The sequence below is a fragment of the Ambystoma mexicanum genome, chromosome 3q (genome assembly GCF_040938575.1).
Source record: "Ambystoma mexicanum isolate Mex_15411 chromosome 3q, UKY_AmexF1_1, whole genome shotgun sequence".
NCBI classification, from domain to species: Eukaryota; Metazoa; Chordata; class Amphibia; order Caudata; family Ambystomatidae; genus Ambystoma; species Ambystoma mexicanum.
Window position 1 is genome coordinate 621,882,449 of NC_090926.1, and position 13,011 is coordinate 621,895,459.

Sequence of the window (13,011 nt, forward strand, 5' to 3'; positions counted from 1 at the left end):
AACAAACTGTTTTTAAATGACCAAGATAAGTTTAATAAACATTTGTTGTCAATGACAATTCTTATAACTAATGGCATTCTGCACGGACAAATGCTATCTAGACAATGCACACTATTGAACGACTTACATGCGATATAATGATATGTAGATATAATTTTGGATATAGTAGAAGAACATGAAATAGGAGTGGCATGACAAGCAGAGTATACTTACTCGTTACTCGGATTACGAGGACGAACAGTTACGCGAAGTTCATGCGTAAGCACCATCATTATTCTCAACACGGCCCGTGTGAGGCAGGCTGCCCTGAAGTCTGGCAGCTCGGTGATGCATTGCGGTCGTGGCTCGCCTTCGGAAATGTAGGCCAGGCATCCCGAGTTTTCTCGGCAGCAGCAGTTCTCCTCCTCGGTTGGCATTTGCTCGCACCGATTGCATGTGCACCAGGTGGAGACGGCACCATGCGACTAGGCCCAGGCTCTTCATCTGTTGATTCGTCCTGCCAACTGCCGTCCGAATCCCCATCGTTTTCGCGTGCTTCCCTTTCCAGTAGTTCCTCCTCGGTATACCCGGGCTCGTACATGTAGGGCATTATTGTAGCCATTGTGTGGTAAACAAAGTAAAATAACTTACCGAGATGGTACAGGTCTTCACACGGGCTACAAGCGGCGAAGGTAGCTGACCAGAGCACAGAAACGAGTCACAAAATACTCAAAGTAACACAGAGAGAGGAATGGTATCGAAAATCTGCTGCTGTGTGTTGTGAAACGGTCTGTTTATACTTATTGAGGAAAGAGGCGTCCTGCCATTTCCATGGCGACACGTCATTAGCTGAAGCGCAGCGAATGTTGACACGAGATATGCTTTGGCGTTGGGAAATGGGCGGTACGAGTCTGCTGATGACAGGCTCAGGGGCGGGGGGAATTGATTTAGTGCCGCAGAAGCAGGTCAGCCAGGGTGATGCGGCAAGTGATAGGATTATCATAAAATGGCGGCTCCCGGGTGCCTTCGCGTGCGTTTAATGGACAAAAACTCGGGTAAGGTCCATAGGAAAGTTTTCTAAAATCGAGCCACTTAGGCTTAAAAAAACATGGCCGACCCGCAGGGACAATAAACATTTTTACTAGACCATGCCTTTAAAGATCCTCTCCATCGTGCACAAGTGCCTCTCCGAAGCTGCACCTGCCTACCTTTCTCAGCGCATGAAAAAATACACCCCCTCTCGCCAACTAAGGTCCTCACACGACCACTTGCTCAATGTGCCCAGCTTCAATCGTCAATCTGCAGGAGGCTCAAGCTTCCAAGTCATCATCGCCAAGCTTTTGGAACAATCTCCCCTTGTTCTTGAGAATGGAACCCTTCTGTTGGTCTTTTAGGAGAAACTTGAAAACCTGCCTTTTAGCCTAAGCTCCTCAGACAAAACACTATTATTGCTGAACGTCCTGAACATACGCTTCCTACTTTCTGTTTACCTTTACCTGTACACCCCTTTCCTGTTCCCTAATGTAACTAGTTCCTAGATACGTGAGGGTTCAGCGCGCTGCTACAAATGCAAAAATAAATAAAATAAATAAATGGAGCTGGGGCCACCCTTGACTTGATTTCATTTTCAATTTGTACATTTTAATACATCTGATTTTTAAGAATACTGCCTGTTTCTTGACCACAATTGTGGGATGGGACTGTAGAATCTGCGGCCATTGGACCAGTCCATCCACCTGATGTAGGAATCCATGTCTGGGCTTTTGGAGCAAAGATCTATTTTGTGCAAAGATGTTCCAGACTTGTCTCGTGGTTGGATAGACATCCCATTATTATGGTGAAAAGGGGACTATGTACTAGGAGCACAGTAATACCCAGTTATTATTACACTTTTAATGTACATTTTATGTGAAATTCCCTTAGTCCTAGTTAGCAGTTGAATGCTGATGAGGCTGAGGCATGCCCATGTAGGAGATGGGAATTGACCAAAGAGTCGATACATTTTGATTCTAGTCAGATGAAACTGTCCCTGCATTTTAAGTTGGAGCCCCAAAACTCCCATTGTAGTAGAAACCAATGCCTTTGTTAAAATTAAGTTCTCCGATTGTAAACTGAAGGTGCTAACTTGCAGTGCTGGCCTCATCATAGCAGGCTGTAGCTCAAGATTCAGCCGAGGGCTCTGGTGGCATGTGCCCAAAACAGAATCTGACAGAGGATAGTAACTGTGTTTTTTAAAAAGCTAGCAGCATCACATTTAGTGATTTTTTTTTTCCCCCTCATGTTTGCTGTTAATATTATCATGCATTTTTGGACAACCTTGTTCTCGCTCTTCCAGGTATGCTTCTGACACTGAAGGACACTGGAGTCCCTAGCTGTGTGCTATCTGGTCCACCGCAAGTCGTAAGTATAACAATATGAATATCTCGGAGGTGCACATTGAATTGTTTATTTTGAATCGTGTGTCTTTTTCAAGCACAAGAGCCCCTTAAACATGAATGTACCCTTACAAATATTAGTATAACACCAAGCTGAAATCTTTTCCCATCAAATGCATGTAGTTTATCATGTCTTCCTTTTAAAAAAGCTCAATTGCGTTACTCTTAAACCCACCCATTGAATTAAGAATGCCTTATTTTAGCACCATACAGAATCTCCCATTCATAACTAATAATAATTTAGCATTTATATAGCACTACGAACCCTCAGGCATCTGAGTGCTGCGTATTATTGCCCATGGTGTGTGGTGCTCAGCAGGCTCTGCACAGATGTAAAAACGAGCGCTCTACTCGCTGTGATATAGGACCGGCTACATGACTGCAATCTCCGTTCGTAGGGAAAAACATTATTTTGCTCCAGCATGTTTCAGTTCTTTTTCTCTGTTGGAACATTCACCAGTGGGAATTGATTCGGGGGATGTGGCGCAAACATGAAATAAATTAAAACCGAGCTAGTGTAATCTATGTTGGGATACAAGTGCAACATCTTAGGCAGGCAAAGATATTTAAGCTGCTCAAAACATATTGGCAGGTGACCTAGGGCTGGCAGTTCTCGTTTGGTGCGGCAGAATGTGCATGTATCCAGTTGTAGTTGGCTTTGTCGCTCTTTCTGTATTGCTATATGGCACTTCTAATTTGTGTCACTGTATTCATGCTGCGGTTGCAGAGGTTAAAGTCAGGGTAATGTATCTTGCATTTAGCGGTAGTATACAATGTTGGGTTTCAAGAGATGCGTTAGTAGGTAGCCGTGTGAAATGGATTCGGAGAAGTGGTGCAGTAAAGGTGAGGTGCAGGGGCTTAGGTAGCAGGAGTTCTGCCATATTGGATTTTTGGGCACGTTACCGGATGCGTTTGTGAAAGTACAAGAAAAAGGCCTAGCTTGGAGCAGCGGCTCTTTCCAGTTGATCCAGACAAGAGTCCCCCCCGCCCCCCAATCCATTCCCCAGAGAGAAGTTATGCTGCCGAGGCCACAGGCAGCCACCCGGTTCCAATAACAGCTAATTGACTGCAGCATGCAGAGCTCAGAGGAGTTAGGAAAGGAATGTTGGGTTCAGAGAGGAAGGGTGAGGATGCGCCCTTTGAAGGTTGGATTCATGTGAGTAGGGCATGGGGTTCTGTGGTTCTAAGAAGCCTGGTGAAGTTTTGGAGCACTTCTGCACTCACCCGAAGAGCGGCCATCCTATTGGAACTGTAGGCGATACAATCAAGAGATCAATAAATAAGCTAAATTCAAACGTGAGTGGTGCTCCCGATGTCAGTCATGGAAATCTGGGTTTCCCAGAGAGATAAGTGGGTGGGGGAGAGACCTTCCCGGGCTGTACTGTGATTTGGGATGGGAGGAGCAGAGGTGATGAAAATGCATTCATCTACAAGGGCGAGGCGCTTTCTACACGTGTCAGTCTGGTATAATGAGGAGGCTCACTGTTATTACCCAAGCAGAGTTGATCTCGCTATTCACGCTTTGATCAGGCTCCGATGGCCGGGTGCACATAACGTGCTGGTTAGGAATATTTACTCGTTGGAGAAATGTATCATGGTAACCATGTACCTTGTCAGTCGACTCCTGAGGTTTGTAGGGATGATGTAGTAGGTCACGTATTCTGGGCATGTGTTTGAGTGTGACCAATAGGATAATGAATATAGGGGATAATTCGAATTGTATACAGGTATTTGCCAATGTGGAGTGCGGGATCATGATATAGTCTTTATTATGCATAGTTTCGTGAATTTGCTCTATAAATGTTGCAATGCCTTTGGTTGGGGATGAGCTCCCTGTTACTTCGGTTCTGTAGGACTGTCGGATACTTTCTGTATGTTATAAAAAAAAGATTTCCCTCTCACAAATGGTGCATTGATTATTTGGCCTACTTGGAATTGTTTTTTTCATTGTTTGGGTTTTGGGTCTTTCACCTACAAATTTGGTGACCCCGACGTGATCCCTAACTTTCTGTGAGGCTGGCTGCCCCGCAGCCACGCATTCAGCGTCACTGCGCCCGACTGCAGTGACCAATCCCACGTGCATGACTTGGAGGTTTTCATGCGTCATGTTGGCAGAAGGCCTGCCTGTTCCTCGGATCAGGGTGCTATGCCCAGCTGTGCAGGTGAATTGACTGGTGCCCCGCATCGGAGGTGTTCGGGAAACTAGATAGATGGTAGTGCACCTTTGCGGGAGAAAACGTGGTGAGAAGGAAGTGTGAAGTTGAGTGTTTGTGAGTGTGTCTAGAGAGTAGACCATGTGGTGATATATTGATTTTATATTGGTGGCCAGAGGGAGCTCCTCCATTTCTATGCACTACAACATGGATCAAAGAGAAGAGGGTCAAAGGGATCCACTCATACAAGAGGGAAGGCAGCGCTGCAAGTAAAGTAGTGGTCCAGTATAAAAAGGGCCAGGGATCCCTCCGCCTGGCACAATTGGACGTCAGGAGGGGAAATCCCCTCATTTCGAGGCAAGAAGGCAGAGGAAGGGTCTAAACCATTCGTGTAAATAAGTGTTTTATTTTTTGGCCATGTCTTTGGAATATATTGTGGTTTACCGTGTATATAGAATTGTTGTGGTATGGAGCGATGGTTGCCCCGTTGTATGGATAAGGCTGTCTAGTGGTCAGTGTGTGTATGAATGGGAAGGGACAAGGGATGTCTGGACCAGCTATCTGAGAAAGAAGTATTTTTGGTAAGGTGAGAAGTGGGGAAGAGTTGGCAGTACCCCACTTGAGTATATGTGCTATGCGGTACAAGGAAAAGATTCTCAAATACCATTTTGAGTGGGTTGCAGAAACCAAAGGGGGACTGCACAAGCCGTGGCCTGTAGTGGGTTGGAATAACAAGGATGTGTTGGGACACAAGTATACATTTTGGCTGGGAAGTATAATGGGAGAAAGTTGGGAAGTAGGCACGACCTTCTCACAGAATGGTCGAGAATTTTGAAGATGCCCCGGAGGAACACAAAGAACAAAAGTGGTAGTACCTATACCCAGTGTTGTCGCCATGGCCCCGCCCACATATGGGTGTTTACCCTTGCAGCCTGCAGCAGGTTATACCAACCCCTGATATGTACCGCACCAGGACAGGTAGCTCCCGCTGCTAGCCACAAGGAATTCTGTGGCTAATGCTATACAAGACTCATTGGTTATGTAAGTCTAAAATTGGGCGCAGAGAGAATTAGAAACCACGCTTCATAGGACAGAAGCAGAGCTAGTGCGAGCATCAAAGGAGCAAGGGGAGGTACGGAAAGTGTTAATGGGAGCAGATGATATTCTGTTTCAATTTGATAGAGTAATTAAGCACGTGCTAGCGGCTGCAAGCGAAGATCACACCAATGATGGGGGTATTTAGACGGTCCAATGTGTGCGGTCAGTGTCAGATTATTATTCGCTAGAGATGCAGAAAAGGAAGATGAGTGGGCTCCGGAGGGGGAGCAGAGGGAGAATCGGGAGTAGGAGGTACCACCAGTAGCAACACATAGGATAGGTAGCCAATAGTAGCCAAGGCTTGGAGCTCGACCAGGTAGAATGGCTCTAGAAAATGGTGAGAGAGGAGAGAGTACCACACAGGAACGCAGCTTCTGTTACTGCACAAGGGACACGGGTGGGCAGAATATGTTCCCTGGCCACAAACCATTTAATGAAAGCATTACCCTCAGTGCTAGGGCAGGTAAATGGGTATATGCATTAGAAAAATAGACTGCAGAATTACATTGGCAGTGGGCAACATGACAAGTTTATTTGGCATGCGGATAGGAGAACAGGCAGATGACATTTGAAGGAAGATGGTGTATGCAATGACAGTCATGATGGAGCATAGTTAAATGACTGTTGCATGAGCTTATGAAACGTGTTTAGGTCCACATACCCAGACAAACCAGACATCAATTACATTTTGGCTCGTACCGTTAAGTTGGATGAAGACCCCGCCTTTTTATATAAACCAGATTCAAGAAATGTGGAGGGTGGAGAAAGGGGAGCCCTGGGACAAGAACATAGCAATATTTTATCACATGTTACAAAAGGGACTCCCCAAAGATGCAAAAGTATTTAGATGAGGTAGTAGGGATACAAGCGAAGGGATTCAGGCAATAATGGTGCATCATTGCAGCCCAAGACAGGAGCAGGAAAAGGAAACGGCGTAGAAGGTTGAAGCAAAGTTGGTTCGGAAGAAGCGGGTGAAGTGAAGTGTAGAAGTAGCGCTGATTATCAGCAACTCTGTGGGTCAGCAGGACGCAAGGCAGGCACCGAGTGGACAGAGGGGTACCAAGGGTACCCAGACAATAGAAGGGACAAAGGAGGTTATCGGAGGATGAGGAGGTTTCCAGGGAGGATGAGGTGGTGTATTTGGGGGGAATGAGGCTGAGGTTTTGGGGACTAGGACCATGTTGGGCCTGTGGCAAGACGGGACACGGTGTGACAGTGCAGGAGCAGGCCACTATATTCTTATGATCCCCACTTTTATCCTAGTGGACCAGCGTATGCACTCACATATCGCCCACCATCAAAGATGATGGCCCCAGTCTCCCAACAAGCACCTCACCCTGGACAACCACCACAGTATGACATCTGACACCTCTGCACCAGCAAATGCAGAACCCAGTTCCAAACCCTGCAGGCATATATACAGCAGCAAGCCCCAGAGCCCCCATCTCAGCCCTAGGACAAAGACCCCTGTCACATTTACGGTAACCCATTACACTGGAGCGAATGTAATAGGAGGGAGTGTTTTCCCAGTCCTGGGGATGAACACATATCCCCAATAGGACAGCCCACAGAGATCCCTGATGTGCCCACCCGGAAGAGAAACCCCAGGTAGGTGTGACGATAGGTAGCAAAACATTCACCTTCATGGTAGACATGGGAGCTACAAAGTCCTGTATTAAGGAAGGTCATTTTCCCTCATCAGGAAAAGTAATGGACACACAGGGCTCTCTGGGGCAATAATGTATGTTCTGTTTACACAATACTTACCCATCAAGGTAGGTACCGACATTATTTTCAAAAGATACCCTGGTGAAGATACCTACGGCCTCCACCCATGCATCCAAGAGTCTAGGGACTGGCGACGAACAAACTCTGCATAATACGGCCATGCACCCAAGAATCTGGCCACTGGCCACAACCCACACACAATGTGCTCTTAAATTCCCATTTTAAACACCATCTGCAGATATCAAAGTAGACCGCCAACCCTATTTTTCACCAATGGCAATATCACCTTAACATCCAGACTCCACCCCCCTACTCCAAGAAGTTCTCTTGCAGTCACCAAATAAGTCCAAACATGTTTCTCCAACTGTCCAACAAACGCTACCTACTGCAATAGTTGTCGGTAAATTCTTGGTTGCATTGCCGTATGATACTACAGTAGTTGTGCAAGTGCCTAAATTCTTGGGTGCATGGCCTATTTGTAACCTATGCAAACATCCTCCTATCCTCTACATTCCACTCCACTCCCCTACCCTAATGAAGCCTCCCTGCATTTCACCAGACAAGCCGCCCACCCAAGGCCCTGTCCGCAGACTACCGCGCCAGCACGCTTTTCTTCCACCTAAGCAAACTCATGATATCCACCATCTTTCACTCCCCCACCCTTCGCAGCCCCTTTTCCAACACCAAATGCCCCAAAACATGTTCCACAGCCCTGTACCCCACCGCGCTATATGTGGCTGTCCGGATAGAACATGGCGGGTGTTTCAGAAAAGGAATGACGCACATCGCGCTGTCCACCAGCCAATCAGCGGGCACGTTGATTGTCCGCAGACATCACACCGCCCTCTGGACCCATCTGAGTCCTGTCTTTCGGAGCGAACAGGGAAATGGCACAGATATTTTTGGGCCTACATTTTGGCTTGCACCAAATTTACAAAGCACACTTTCGGGACCAAGCCACTGTTCCTGCCGCACATTTGGTGATCAATCCATTCAGCGGTTTCAGCTGTACGCCTAAGCACATTTTTTTTCCATTGCGTCTACGGAAAAAAATACTTTTGGGCCCCCCCCCCCCCTTGATAAAACCTCACCAAATTTGCCAAAAGAATTCAGAGCAGGCCATATACTTTTTTTGCAAAGTTTGGTAAGGATTCGTCCAGAGGGAACAAAGTTGAAAGCCGCCCAAAAACTGCTCTTCCTATGACTTGAGCAACTTAACCATAACTACACGGCCGCTAAGCCACCATAACTCGTGCTAATGAGTGACGATAACCTCTCTAATGGTATACAATACATATTTTACTGGAAACCATGTACCGACCTTACTAAAATTGTTTTCTTACAGTACATAGTTTACATGAAGAAACCACACAATTTAATTATACACAATCCCAAGAATCGCAAAGATAAGCTCTATCCCCAACTGTACATAATCAAATCTTGAACCTGTCTACAAAATTGGATGAACTAAGTAATGATTTTAAGGAACTTTTTCAATATGTCAAAAATCATGTCATTAAAAATGTTTCCTATCACTGTCCTTCTTGTACCTGTCCCCAGCAATCGCCCCCATCAAATCCTGAACATTGAAATCTGATGCTTTGATGAAACCTCACTCCCTTCCTCCCCCCGATCATTATTGTACAGACATTCCTAATGCTAATCCTAATCCTAAAGGATTCCTAATCCTAATGGAATTTATGTTTTCCATTCCAATACCCTATCCCTTTCATAAATAAATCTGTTTTTGATACCATAAATGTGTTGTATATTGTTGTGATATCTCTTTTTTATTTTTTTTATTTTATTATTATTTTTTTTTTTAAAGCCCCATTATGAGTCCAGAGCAACTTTGACTGTCTGGCGTGTCCGCACTCAAAATGGAGGTGCCCCCGGGCAGGTGCGATGTCCGGCTTCGCTTGACACACTTTTAATTAGTCGTCGAACACCGCACGTGTTCTATGGACATCCAAGCATGTGCCCTGCGATTCCCACCGAAGGGTGTCCACGAACGGCCGTCCCTGGACGTCGTCATGTGACCGCGCTCGTGCAGTGTGATGCCCTGTTTTTAAAGTGCATTTTCAGCCAATCTGGGGTGTTTCAAGTGGAAATTTTACCCTTCCACAGCTCCCAGACACATTCACTTTTTACAACTTTCCAAAGCCCATTTGTTACTCTGTACTCTGCAAACAGCATGACCGTCTGCAGATGGTTCCTCAGAAGGGTAATGGGTCGGTCCCTTCTTTTCCTTATTCTCAATATGGCTATCCAGGAGAGAGCAACAAAAGTGACAAATGCTTTGCAGACCACCTTAGAAAACATCTATCATGGCATCTGCTATGGTAATTTCTCCTCCAGAGCCACCACCGCAATCTCCATCTGGAGGGCCTGGACAGTTGAACAGGTGTAGTGATACAGATAATGAGGATCAAGAGGAAGATGATGAGGTGGAGGAAGTACCCATCTCTAGTACCCGGAGTGAGTCCTGGGTGTGGTGATTTTTCACCACCATTGGAAAATGCTTGTGAGGCCAAGGTTCGATGCACCGAGTGCTCAGTCACGGAAAACCGAGGCTGTATTCCTACAGTACCGCCTCAATGTGGCGGCACACCAGTCCACCCACCCAGGTGCTCTGAAGAAGGCAGTACCTTTCTCAGGGAAAAGAACGTTGACACCCTCTACTGCATCTTCAACTGCTCCGGTTACCACAAAGGATACTCCTTTGGGGCAGAGGATCCCAGCGGTGACCTCACAGGCCATATAGTACGCTGTTTGACCTTACCTTTCGAGGATCACAGTGCTATGTTGATACTGTGAATCACCAATCTGTAGGAGTCGTTTCGGAATGCTTTCGAGGGCACGGTCAAGGAACCCGAGAAACACTGCCACCTACCTTGATTAAAGGATAGTTCCGGGACTTTTTTTTTTTTATTGTCCCTACGGTTCGGCCATGTGTTTTTAAGCATAAATCGGTAGATCGTAGAAAACTTTCCTATGGACCTTACCCGACTTTTCGTCCATTAACGCACTCAAAATCAGCCGCCATTTTGTGATAATCCTATCATTTCCCCCCATCGACCTGGCTCACCGGCGTTTGCGGCACTAAATCAAATCCCCCGCCCCTGAGCCTGACATCAGCAGACGCGTACCGCCCATTTCCCAACGCCAAAGCACGTTTCGTGTCAACATTCGCTGCGCCTCAGCTAATGAAGTGTCGCCATGGAAATGGCAGGACGCCTCTTTCCTCAATAAGTATAAACACACCGTTTCACAACACACAGCAGCAGATTTTCAATTCCATTACTCTCTCTGTGTTACTTTGAGTATTCTGTGACTCGTTTCTGTGCTCTGGTCAGCTACCTTCGCCGCTTCTAGGCCTTGTGAACACCTGTACCATCTCTGTAAATTATTTTACTTTCTTTACCACACAATGGCTACAATAATGTCGTATATGTACGAGCCTGAGTACACCAAGGAGGAACTACTGGAAAGGCAAGCACGCGAAAACGATGGGGATTCGGACGGCAGTTGGGAGGACCAGTCAACGGATGAAGAGCCTGGACCATGTCGCATGGACGGCGTCTCCACCTGGTGCACGTGTAATCGGTGCAAGCTAATGCCAACTGAGGAGGAGAACTGCTGCTGCCGTGAAAATTCCGGGTGCTTGGCCTACATTTCGGAAGGCGAGCCAAGTCCGCAATGCATCACCGAGCTGCCAGAGTTCAGGGAAGCCTGCCTCTCACGGAACGTGTTGAGGATGATGATGGTGCTTATGCACGAACTTCGCGGCACTGTTCTTCCGCGTAATCCGAGTAACGAGTAAGTATACTCTGGTTGTGATGTCAGTGATGCCACTACTATTTCATGGTCGTCTCCCACATATAAAATTACATCTACATATAATTCGAACGCATGTAAATTGGTTCCATATTGTGCATTTTCTAGATAGAATTTTTTTCAAAGCAGAATGACATTTTTTACCTCAATCGACATTGATAAGAAAGTTTTGTCATTTTAATACAGTTTGCATCTTTCTTTTTCACAGGTGGTACAGGCTGGTGGCCTATCGTTGCTTCACTTGGTGGCTTCACGGGAGGCTCGGACACCGCGTTCGGAGAGTAATACCTGCCTGTGCGGTACTTGCCATTAGACAACATTTCCCCAGCGACAGTGGACAATACCGCGGATTTTCCCTGGATGTGCTGCAACCGGAACTTTACAATGTGTAATGTTTATTATTTATGTTCAATTGAAATTAAGATCTAAAATAAAACCCAACATATATTTTAACAATGGTTGTTTTGATTTTTTAAATGAATCTAGTGTGTCTCCATTGAATAGTCTTCCTGTGCCTTGTCTTGTCACACCACATGTCTCCAGCCAGCATCCTCCCTCACGCTGGCCGCCCACCTTCAATCCACATAACCGTTGAACCCATATGCAGCAGACATACATATGTTGTTTTGCGGGTTGGCATCAAGCCTCCCGGCCTTGCCTCCTCCCCCAAAAATACTTACCACACCACTTTGTTCAAGCATTGGCAATAAAAGGCCGTTGGATTTTATTGATACAAAACATGGTTATAGGTAAATAATCAATATGGTTGATCATCCTTTTGGGCACCGGGTACAGAGATGACCCCCCTCTGGCCCGTGCCGCCTTGCCACCACAGGCCAGCCTGCTGCTGACTAACTGCCTAGGCATCCAGGGTCTCCAGGGTGAACTGCACCCATATATTCTCCTGGGAGGGTGAGGTATTTATAAACTCACCCCCCTGCCTTCCATGTACTAGATCCTGCAGCCTGCCTCTTACATGCAGTTAGATGGCCTCTCCTTGGTGAGGCCCTGCGGCAAACGAGTCTTGTCTGCACGACCACCGCCCCAATCCACCCCCCCCGCCCTATCAAAGGCAGTTCGCACCGGGGTACTTGCACTGGCAAGTGGAGCTGTCAGGGAGCGATAAAGGCCAAGAGGTGCCAAAGACCATGTACACTTCAAAGTGGTCTATAGAGTTGTTGTTCCCATGTCTACCTCCAGACCCCGTGTCTCCTGCCAAGCATCCCCCCTCACGCTGGACGCCCCCCTGCAAACCGCATAATGCCACGACATATACACGTCATTCATTCACTAACACACCCCTTTTTCGAATTCTTTATAACCCACTTCATATTTCTAATGAGAACTTCTTTGCGCTTTGCTAGTCAACCCGTGAAGGTGCTGGTTATCTGCTCTTCGTCTCTGTGAACTTCCGTGACCACTTCGAGCAAACTCGTCAGTTTGCAACCTGTGAACTGCTCCCTGTTCTACGCAAGAAACTACTCTGATCCCTGCATCTAACTGTTTGTTCGTCAAGGTAAGGCCATGTACCATAATCCTTTTGCGTCCAATTTTTTAATTTATATCTATTTGCTAGTAGTCATCAAATTGCATCCATGTTTTCTTTTTGTTCACGACAGTACATGCAAGGAACTAGTCACATGTTCTGAGTTTAGTCAAATTATTTTTCTATTTTTTTAAAGTTATTCAAATACTTATCCGCATGTGAATAACGTGTATAGTTCCAAGAACCAAAATGAACCTTGCATTGAACCTTTTATGTGTCATTTAATTTTTTAACA

General features: G+C 46.2%; 1 protein-coding gene across 1 annotated transcript in view; it reads left to right on the forward strand.

Annotated features, from left to right (window-relative positions):
• Window positions 1–13,011, forward strand: part of ELAC2 (elaC ribonuclease Z 2) — a 972,577-nt gene that overhangs the window by 79,595 nt on the left and 879,971 nt on the right. Inside the window, exon 4 of the mRNA XM_069654514.1 lies at window positions 2,315–2,379. Coding sequence (XP_069510615.1) covers window positions 2,315–2,379 — 65 coding nt within the window. The remainder of the gene's footprint in view (window positions 1–2,314; window positions 2,380–13,011) is intronic.